General features: G+C 44.1%; 3 protein-coding genes across 3 annotated transcripts in view; 1 reads left to right on the forward strand and 2 right to left on the reverse strand.

Annotated features, from left to right (window-relative positions):
* eif3eb (eukaryotic translation initiation factor 3, subunit E, b) overlaps nt 1-1,223 on the reverse strand; it is a 21,552-nt gene extending 20,329 nt beyond the window's left edge. The window contains exon 1 of the mRNA XM_015053350.1: nt 1,087-1,223. Coding sequence (XP_014908836.1) covers nt 1,087-1,176 — 90 coding nt within the window. The 5' untranslated portion in view covers nt 1,177-1,223. The remainder of the gene's footprint in view (nt 1-1,086) is intronic.
* A 685-nt stretch (nt 1,224-1,908) lies between these two features.
* On the forward strand, nt 1,909-6,247 carry LOC106960311 (thyrotropin-releasing hormone receptor-like). The gene is made up of 2 exons (XM_015053351.1): nt 1,909-4,117; nt 5,539-6,247. Exons 1-2 carry the CDS (start codon nt 3,329-3,331, stop codon nt 6,004-6,006), a joined length of 1,257 nt encoding a protein of 418 aa, XP_014908837.1. The 5' UTR covers nt 1,909-3,328; the 3' UTR covers nt 6,007-6,247.
* A 3,534-nt stretch (nt 6,248-9,781) lies between these two features.
* nudcd1 (NudC domain containing 1) overlaps nt 9,782-11,060 on the reverse strand; it is a 13,968-nt gene continuing 12,689 nt past the window's right edge. The window contains exons 9-10 of the mRNA XM_015053349.1: nt 10,716-10,875; nt 9,782-10,141 (exon numbers count right to left, since the gene is read on the reverse strand). Of these exons, the coding sequence (XP_014908835.1) occupies nt 9,852-10,141; nt 10,716-10,875 (450 nt within the window). The 3' untranslated portion in view covers nt 9,782-9,851. The remainder of the gene's footprint in view (nt 10,142-10,715; nt 10,876-11,060) is intronic.

Raw genomic sequence — 11,060 nt, forward strand, 5'->3', positions numbered from 1 at the left:
ACCAACTACAATGTTTAAAATAAAAAAATATTCAGCAAATACCAGGAAAACATACATTGTTGTGCTCATATGACCCAGACTAGTTTAGTCAGTCAGATATTTGAAAAAAATATATTTTGTGTATATTTTATTCAAATTTTTTGCTTTATCCACAGGACCTGTTTTGTCCCTATTCTCAAGATTCACTGAACTAATAAAGTGAAAGAAGTGTTCTTAAATTTATTCACAGAATTTACCCATCCAAAATATTTCTACAACGTTTTAACAATAATATAGATATTATCTGCTCTTTTGTGAAGGAAATCCAGAAGATGTGTTTCATTTATTTTAGTCTTGCCCCTTTTCTGTTAAATTTTGGGAAAATATTTGAACTTTGATTTGTACTTCCATTGAACCATACTTCTCCCTTTGTCTTGAACATGTATTGTTTGGCCTCACTGACTACCCAATAACAAAAAAAACCCCAACATTTTTATATTATTAATCTTATATTCTTAGCCAAACGGCACATTCACAAATGCCGTTACGTTAATCAAAAACCACCTCTTTCCATTTTTATAAATGAGGTCAAACAATATATCAGAACTATTGAAAATTCCACCAATACCAAAGCTATTAAAACATGCTCTTTATGTTTTCTCTTTAATGTGTTTATGTTATGGTGATATACTGTCTCGATGCAACCCCCTGGCGAACATTATACCACAATGTATGCTGACTGTTATGTATTCTGTATCTCAATAAAGATCTATTAAAAAAATAAATAAATGAAGAGCCCGAATAACTGTTGAGTGCGGATAATCAGAATCATTTAACGAATAATGTTCAGAAATCAGCCGATTTCAAACTTTCCGTCATTCTCGGCTGAACCAGCATTACGTCACAGATTGAAGCTACCAATAAGCGTCATAAACTACATCCCGACACATTTTCCTCTTATTTTTCAGCTGAACATTAACTCAGAGGTAAAACCAGCCTGTTAGCTCCGCGGCTAATGCTAGCAGTTAGCCTTTAGCCCACCTAGCATGACTGAGCTAAACCTGCTAGCATCCGCGATTAGCTTCCCACATGAATAAACAGCTTCACCTCCTTCACAGACAGGAACTCCAGCAGCGGGAAAACCAGGTGTCGGTCCAGAAAATGAGCTATTTTAGTCGTTAGATCGTATTCCGCCATCTTTACCGGCTTTGTATTGACAAACGGAACACAGACGCCAGCTGGCAATCACGTGACAACCACACATTGTTTTGATTTTTTATCATATTTTGTTCTTATTCTTTTCATTGTTATAAAAATCGACCCTTTAATGAATTATCCAGTATAACATTAAATACTTTGTACTTTATAACCATCACTGCTCCCTGTAAGTCTCCACACACTAGAACTGAGTTTCCATTTCCTGTGAACAGTCTGATAAACAGGTTGTAGATTTTCTTTAATCATTTTTACTCAGATGGGTTCGGATGAATTAGCTGAGCAGTCAGATTATTTAAATCCTTTAACTTTCACCTTTAATCTGCATTAATTAAAGTTTTTGTTGATGAGGAAAATGGGGGGAACGCAGATTCAGTTTGAACCAAATAATTCTGATCTTAGCTTTAAAAAAGTTTCAAAATTTGTATTTAAAATGTTAGAACCAGAAACATTTCTTTCCATCTGGTGCTGAACAGCTTCGTCCTCTAGGTGGCGGTATAAGTCTTCTTTTTTATTATTCTTTATGCGATCTGCGGGTTTACTTTTTCTTTCATGCGTTCATGTATTTTTTAGGAACAATCAGAGCAGGAAAACACGGATCAGGATTATGATTCAAATCACAAAACTTAAATAAAAGTTGATCAAACTGCGATGAAAATGGATTCGTATTGAAACATGATGATGATGATGATGATGATGATGATGCATAAATCAAAAGCAGTTCATTCATCTTTCTGCAGTGGGAGTGATGGTGGTTATGTAACGCCCCGCCTCCACCTGTTACCAGAGACTCGGAGCGTTGGCAGAACCAGTGTTCCGAACTCGGCCCGGTTCCTGCAGAATCTTCTGCACAGTTGGTGAGGAGGAGAGTTTTCCGCCTCCGCAGCTCGGTGGGGAGGAAGAGGAGTGATGAAGGCCGATTCTTCTCAGCTCTTTATTCCGGATAATAATCAGTTAAATGCGTCACCTGGGAAACCAGCCTGAACTTTAACCTTCACAGCACAGCAGGTTGAACCACCATGATGAAGATGAAGATGAAGATGGAGAACAGAAACTTTAATTAGTAAAAAAAAATATTGTCTGACTCAAGGTTCAGTTCTCTGATAAAGAAATATGGAGATAAATTTGTTCCAATATTATTGCCAGCAAAGAACCTGTTTAAAAATGCATTTCAAAAATGAATCTTTGAAAAACTCAATCAAATTATACATTTTGAGTTAAATGAATGTTTGCAACAGCTTAACTTAAACAGCCATCTGATCAGATGTTAGGAACAATTGGTCAGCTTGGACACGAAGATACGAAGTTCTTTTTCTGATCGTTCATTCGCCTCTGAAGTTTATTTACACTGAATCTATGGAACAAATTTCTCTCCGTAAAGATTCAGCATTTATTTTATCATCTGATAAACTATCTAAACATAATTTAGAGAAAATGGCCGTAAACCATAAACTTTAACAGTTTATGGTTCAAACCTGAGCAGGAAAGTAAACTTTATTTATGCTGCACCTTTTACACGTCAGAGAGAACAAAGTGGTTTACAAAATATAAGGTCTAAACCCACAGAGGATAACACAGCAGATATGTGACATAAAGCAATAACAAACTAAATTAAAGTGAATCTGATAAATGTGTCTTCTGCTGCTTTTTAACAGAAACATTTTTATTCCAAAGAGCTCTGCTCTTTGATTCTGAAATACCCAACAAAATATGATTAAATTCAGTTCAAATAAAAACAAACAGGAAGAAAAATGGCTACAGAGAATTTTTGTTTGTAAAATAACAGATAAAGCTTGCTAAACACGTTAATTAGGGTATTTATGGCGTTATGGCTTGGATTTGACTGGACCGCTAGAGAAACTCGACTGTTTTCACTCAGTCCACTGATGAGGCGGACTGAGTGACAGCCGCTCCACTGCAGGCGGTGAAGGGTTAATCCCAGCTCTGCGTAGGAGAGCGCGTGCCAAACGGAACAAAACCCAAAGCGCCATCTGTCCCACACACACTTGGTTCTGGCGCCGCGTTTTACGCACCGGCTGCGGAAAGCTGCGGGTGATCAGCTCCACTCAGATTTGATCAGGGTCGGTGGTCCTGCTGCGCTCCTCGGTGGCGCGTGAAGGGAACCAGAGGAAGGATGGACAACTCCTCCTCGTCCCCTCGGGACCTGGACCAGAACCAGAACCGGACCTGGACGGACCACAGCGTCCAGTACAAGGTTGTGAGCAGCCTGCTGCTGCTCCTCATCTGCGCGCTGGGCATCGTGGGGAACGTTATGGTGATCCTGGTGGTGCTCATCACCCGGCACATGCGCACTCCGACCAACTGCTACCTGGTGAGCCTGGCGGTGGCCGACCTGATGGTCCTGACGGCCGCCGGGCTGCCCGCCATCCCGGACAGCCTGTTCGCCTCCTGGGTGTTCGGCCGCTGCGGCTGCCTGCTCATCACCTACCTGCAGTACCTGGGCATCAACGCGTCCTCGTGCTCCATCACCGCCTTCACCATCGAGCGCTACATCGCCATCTGCCACCCGATCAAAGCCCAGTTCCTGTGCACGCTGTCCCGGGCCAAGAGGATCATCCTGCTGGTCTGGGTCTGCACCTCCATCTACTGCGTCATGTGGTTCTACCTGTCCGACATCGAGCTGCAGGTGTTCGCCAACGTCACCGTCGTCACGTGCGGCTACAGGGTCCCCAGGAAGTTCTACCTGCCCATTTACTTCTTCGACTTCAGCGTCTTCTTCGTGCTGCCGCTGCTGCTGTCCGCGGTTCTGTACGGCCTGATCGCCAGGATCCTGTTCCTCAACCCGCTGCCCTCTGACCCCAAAGGCCGGGGGAAGCGCGAGGCGGCCTCCGCCAGCAACAACCAGCGCAGCAGCTGCAAGAACGCGCGACACTCCAGCTCCACCGCGACGTCGCGCAGACAGGTGAGCGACGCACAAAATCCCTTGGTTTCATATAAAAATGTCCAAAAGAGACTGAACTGACGGAGAATATGAAACAGAAATGTGAAATTAATTTGTCTAAATTTATCCACTGCTTTTTGTACATTTTCTATGAATGTTTTTAATGGTTTTGTTGGTTTTGCTGCTGGAGAACAGAGACTAACCCAAAACCAGCAATGAGCTGAGAGAAGCCGCTGGGGAGGAAATGACGTCATTTCCCTCAGCTGAACCCTGAAGTTTAACGTTCACTCTTAAAGTTCAGCTGAGTTTTGTTTCACTGATTTTCAGTAAATGTTGCGTTTAAAAACAAAATGAAAAGCGTCATCAGGTCAATCCAGTCGTAACGATTCCAGCTGATCCCAGTTCAGAAACACAGACCTTCTGCCTGAGGTCTGCACTTTGACTAGGCCATGGCAGCACTTTGATTCTTTTCTTTATCAGCCATTCTGTTGCAGATTAGCTTCTGAGTTTGGGATTATAATCCTGCTGATGACCCAGTTTGGACCCAGCCTCAGCTGAAGGACAGATGGACTCACATCTGACTGAAGGCTCTGGTCCCCAGAGAAGGTTTGGGTCCAATCAGCTTCTATGGACCAACCAGCTGCTAGGGACCAATCAGCTGCTGGGGTCCAACCAGTTGCTCTGTTTGCTTCACATGAACTGAAACTACATCAGAATGAAGAGAATCAAACTGCCGTTAGGAAGGACTGAAAGAAAAAGCCTCTCTAGAAACAAGATGGCGGCACTCTGAACAGATGAGCCCAAAGTGGAGACAATGGACCAAGATGGACAGCAGAATCAGAAAGTGAGGACTTTTCTATTAGCATGTGTCAGACTGGCGTCACCTGGAAGGAGAAGAAGATGACAGGCATCTTAATGGTTCCTCTAATATTTTATATGTTTAACAGTTTGGCATTAGCTTCCTGTTTTTGTGTGTGTGTGTGTTCAGTGGCTTAGGATTAGCTTAGCTAAGACTCTTAATTAACTTTGTGGTTAGCCATGGTTAACCACAGTGTCAGTGCCAACATATATTCTCCATTACAACTATCCCGGCCATTTTGAAAAATGTGACGCCCACCAGAAAAAGGAAACACAAGATTTAAAAAAATCATTTCTATGGTTCAAAATATGTAGACTATGACTTAACACCAAGCACCAATTCATCTGGTGATTTTAGAGCAATGACAATCGTGGCAGCCATCTTGAAAAAAAAAATTATCAGTGAATACGATTTCTATGGGTCCAATTATGTATGATTTGACACAAAAATATTAATATGTGATAAATATTCGCACATTAACGCAAAACTAAATTTTCAATGGTTAGCGGGTTTTTTTTGTTTTTTTTTAAACCTGGGTCATTTGAGCCACTCTGTCCTTCTATCGTCTCATGGCTGGCTGCAGGTGACAAAGATGCTGGCGGTGGTGGTGATCCTTTTCGCCGTGCTCTGGATGCCATACCGCACCCTGGTGGTGGTCAACTCCTTCCTGGACCAGCCCTACCTGGACAACTGGTTCCTCCTTTTCTGCAAGATCTGCATCTACCTGAACAGCGCCATCAACCCGGTCATCTACAATGCCATGTCTCAGAAGTTCCGCGCCGCTTTCCGTAAGATCTGCCGCTGCGGGGCGAAGGGCTCAGACAAACCAGCGGCGTACAGCGTGGCGCTCACCTACAGTGCCGTCAAGGACACTTCGCTGGTGGAAAGCACAGATCACTACACCACAGAGCTGGAGGAGCTCACGGTCACAGACGAGCTGCTGGCAGACCAGAAGGTCACGTTCTCCGACTCATGTGGCTGTGCAAAGGTGAACTTCAGTCATGACTGGTTGGAGGCCAGCGAGGCGACTGGTGAGTCTCCTGAGGACTAAAGACCTCCAAAGTGTTGCCTAATGGACTCCCTTAAGTGGGAATATTGTTTCCTGAGTGCCTGCTGACCTTTTTAAAGCCAGGCTGCTGCAGGTAGAGATGTAAACACAGATCACAGCCAGTGGAGCGCAATGAGAGCCTCTGAGGCTCAAAGCCAAACATGCTGTTAGCCGAGAGTGATGGCAGACGTCGTAAAGCCACAAACAACCCGACAGATAAGCGCTGTCATTACGCAGCTGTTATCATCATATCTGAGACCGGCCCAGGCAAGGTGTTTGAGTCAACATGGCCAGACTGGGAGTAAAAACACCTTCCCCACTGCAAATATGTCCAGCTCTCACATTTATGATCTCTGCAGCTGAGACAGCAGCAAGTCACGCTCACGCCTTCACACGGCATCCCATAAAAACAAGGATCCGGCAGGTGACAACTTCGTTTTCACCAGCAGGCTGCAGGAAAGCAGCGGCACCACAGCTTGAGCCACGCAACCAAAACCCACAAAGGTCAGCACCATTCAGAGGAGCCGGACATCCAGCAGCTGGGGGTCCAAAGGAACCCCCTCCGATCCCTCTCTGACCCGACAGGAACCCCCTCTGACCCGACAGGAATCCCCTCTGACCCGACAGGAACCAACTCTGACCCAACAGGAACCAACTTTGACCTCCAGGAACCAACTCTGACCCAACAGGAACCCCCTCTGGCGTCCAGGGACTTCATCAGGAGATCTAGTTCTCCACGTTTTGGATGGGTTTCATGGTCGGTCACAGCAGGGGCGGAACCAGCTGGTGTTTACCAAGCTGTACCAGTGTTTAAGTATTTACTGCGATTATAGGAATTATTTGTATTTCTGAAGCTGCTTTTCATTATCATTATTATCATAGATTTAGAAACGTTGCTTTGTGTCTTGATTTTGTAAAATTCTGCTTTTCTTCTCATATTGTAATGATGGATTGGACCTAAAGTATTTTGTACATTTCATCTTCATACTTGAAATAAAGTTTTTGAAGGCAGATTTATTGTTTCTATTATTAAGCTTCTTTCTTCATCTTCATTTTTATTTCCCGTTCCCAGAAAACTCCAGTCAGGAAGTGGTTTGGAGGAACACGTGACGAAGAGAACGGACAGAAAACCGGATTATTCCTGACTTCCTTCCCAGATTTTAACCCAATCCCAGCCTGGCACAGATCAAGGGAACGTCAGAATAAACCAGTAACATGTCTAGTTCAGGCTGCAAGACACAGAACCAAAAGGTCCGGTTCAGCTCCCAGTAATTAAATGAAAAAAAAAAATTATATTTCAAATCAGCTAATGCTAGCTACCTAGCTGGCAACCACGTTAACCAACGAGCTAGCCAGCTAACTAACTAATAGAGCAACAAGGCAACTTTCTTTTGAAGAATTTCACATTTTGGTCCAAATGGTGATTTTATTTATGTTTTTAGATAGTTAGCCAACAAAAACATCCAACAAGCCGAATAACCAAACACTCTCTAACACGGACAGATGCTCGGAAAGTTCTGGATCGTCAGTCAGGCAGACCGAAAACAAGAACAGGAAGAGTTTCTACTTTTGACTTTCAAAATAAAGCTCTTGTGAATAAAATAAGAGTGCACCTCTGTCCTATGTGAAGGCCGACCCATTCTCCTCCAGAAACAGAAATCTGCAGGAACCAGAAGTTATAGGAAGTATCCACCTCTCTTCACAAGAAATAACTGGTTCTGCCCAGAATCTGGGTCCAAATTACCCGTTACTGAATAAACCGGATTTTATTTTGAAAGGTTCTGAGGGTTTTTCTTATTGAGATCTGAGGATGTTTGAGTTTGGTTTTTCTATTTATGTTGCCCTGTTTTCCACTTCTGTTTCTTCCATGGCAATATTAGTTATGTTTCTTGTTTTTAGATATTTTTCTGTTGACCTAGTTGACCAAGTTTTTTCTCTAGTGTCAGTATCATTTCCGGTTCCCCTGTATTCTTTCCATTGCTCTCCTGTGTCACTTCTGTCCCCAGCCTCTAGCTGCTCTCACCTGTAGTCAGTCACCAGCCCAGGTGTTTTTTACACCTTCCCAGTATTTAAGGTCCTCTGTCTCAGTCACAACTCGCAGTCCGTCTCGTTACCTTCATCCCTCCTGGATCACCTGACCCCTTCGTGTCTCCAGTTTTGTTTTATTTTTGGATTTTTCTTCTTCCCTGGACTCTTAATTTTGAAAGTGGACTTTGTCATTTTTCTTCATTAAATTCCCAAAAGCAGCAGGCTGGAGACGTCTCCATCTCTGTCCTTTAAAGATCCGTCAGAGTCAGCAAAGATCCGACTCAAACCGAGAGGCGCGGATGTTTGTGTCTGGTTTGTTCTGGTGGATGAAACCATGAAAATATGAAAACATGAAACTATGAAACTATGAAACCATGAAAATATAAAAACATGAAACCCTAAAAACATAAAACTGTGAAAACATGAAACTGAAACCATGAAACTATGACAATATGAAACCATTAAACTATGAAAACATGAAAGTATGAAAACATGAAACAATGAAAACATGAAACCATGAAACTATGAAAACATGAAACAATGAAAATATGAAAACATGAAACAATGAAACTATGAAACTGTGAAACTATGAAAACATAAATCCATGAAATTAAGAAAACATACTATGAAACATGAAACTATGAAACTGAAACCATGAAAACATGAAACTGAAACAATGAAAACATGAATCTATGAAAACATGAAACTATGAAAACATGAAACAATGAAAACATGAAACAATGAAAACATGAAACCATGAAATAACAGCTTCAGGCTGACCCGGTTCACGCGGTGCAGAACCAGGTCCAGGATGGTTCTGATAGGTTCTGTTCTGGATGGAGGAGCAGAGATGAGGAACTTTCAGGCTCAGCTCCAACATGGCCACGTTCTGGTTCTGCTTCACCGGGTCGGACCCATTAGGTAACAAAGCGGAGCGGCGCAGTAATTACGGCTCTGCTGCGGTGGAGTACGGTGGCCCGGCAGGTCCAGTAATTATCTCTCATGGAGAAGAAAATAAAAAGTTTACAAAGGCTGCAAAACGCTGGGCAGAAAAGGAGGCAGTCGCCATGGCAACCAGCATAATTACGGCAACCATCTGACATTATGATTATATTCTGTCAGGACCGATTCCTGAAGCGGTGATGATTTTAGCCGAAGACGATTCTGTGGCTTTAAACTAAATCATTCTCACACTGAACTGATTTTACTGAATAAAAGCGAGAGCTGCAGGGAATCGCTTCTCTCCTGAGCAAAGAGCCACCAGCACAGCTTTCCAGGAGAGACCAGTTATTAATCAGGAACCGGTTATTAATAACCGGTTATTAATCAGGAATTGGTAAAAAAGATTGTTTTTATTTAAAATACATTTAAAAGAAAAACAGATTATTCAGAAACTTATCAGCAGCCAGTCGGAGCAATGCCGTTTCTGATTAGGGGCAACATGGGCAACTGCCCAGGGCGGCAGCTTGTCGGGGGGGTGGCGCTTCATGCTGCGGACAATTTTGGGCAAAGTTTAGTGAGTTTTTGAACTCGGACCCAAACTTCCAAAAAATTATATGCAGGCAGAAACATTAGGCCTGTGTGTGTTAGGTGTGTGTGTTAGGTGTGTGTGTTAGGTGTAGGTGTGTGTGTGTGTGTGTGTGTGTTAGGTGTGTGTGTGTGTGTTAGGTGTGTGTGTGTGTGTTAGGTGTGTGTGTGTGTTAGGTGTGTGTGTGTGTGTGTGTTAGACCGGTTTAATAAATCCTGTTTATTTGAATCCAGAGAAAAATTCTGATTATTTATTTTCATTTTATTGAATCAAAAGTTTCCTTCTGGTTTCTTCACTTATTATCGACCTTCAGGACAAACAGGTGGGACAAGGTGAGGACAAACAGTCTCTCGTTGGACGCTCTGAAGCCCAGGACCGGCTTGTCCGAGTCCAGGCTGGACACCTGTTGCTTGGCAACCTGTCCCACCTGGCGGCCCTGCTTCCTGTTGAACAGGACGGTTTCCACGGGAGACGGCTGGCGGTAGAGGAAGACGCGGCGCAGACACTCACACAGCGCGGCGAAGGAGAAATCTGGAGCGCAGGTGGAGAACTTCCTGTCCCGCTTTGACGCCTGGACGTAACCTGAGGGGACAGAGACGATGAGAGGGGACAGAGACGATGAGAGGGGACAGAGACGTCCTCCTGCAGCTTGCTGTGATCAGCTCTGATCGTTGGATCATCAGCTGATTATTGATGACGTTTGCTCTGATTTTAAAGTTTTTAACGCTCAGAGAAAAAATTTAAAATATATTTAATCTGCTTTAGTTCACATGTTTACATCAACCCAGACCAATCCGTGCTTTCTGTTAGGAACACTTCCTGCTTCCTGTTTGCTACTTCCTGCTGTGATGTCATAAAAAATCCCAACCAGCTGAGACACCAGTAGGCGCTGCAGGAGGGACCGGTGCACTTCGCCCAATACAAACATCTGGCATAAGAGCCTGAAACCCGACCCGGTTCATCCAGGACAAACGGACCAGAACTCCAAGAAACTGGTATAAAAAGCAAACCCAGAACATCTGAGGCATTTCTCCCAGGTTCTCCTGTTCCCAGAGGTCTAGTCCAAGTTTCTGCAGCCAGAGCTTCATTAGTCAGAGAAGCAGTGAAGCTTTTCTGAAACGTCTCTCAGATCTGCAGCAGAACCTCAGTTCCTCACCCAGGGCGTTGAAGGTGGCGACGTGCTCCCAGAGGTCGCCGGGTCGGTCCGGACGCGGCTGCCACACCAGGGCGTCCACATCGTGACGCAGACAGAGACACGGCATCTGAGATGGGTCCACGTCCACAGAGAACAGGAACTGATGTCCACCCAGGTTCACCTGGAGGACAGACGGAGACACAGAGACAGACACGTCCATCAGAGAGATGGAGACAGGAGCGGGTCATAGGTCATGGGGCGGGTCATAGGTCATGGGGCGGGTCGGCCCGTTGCTGCGATACGTAACAGCTTCCGCCATATTGAATGTGGCATCTCTGCCAGTAAGCTAATACAGGTAAATGGACC

Source organism: Poecilia latipinna, unplaced genomic scaffold, assembly GCF_001443285.1.
Source record: "Poecilia latipinna isolate Pla-1442-1.1 unplaced genomic scaffold, P_latipinna-1.0 Scaffold1176, whole genome shotgun sequence".
Lineage (NCBI taxonomy): Eukaryota > Metazoa > Chordata > Actinopteri > Cyprinodontiformes > Poeciliidae > Poecilia > Poecilia latipinna.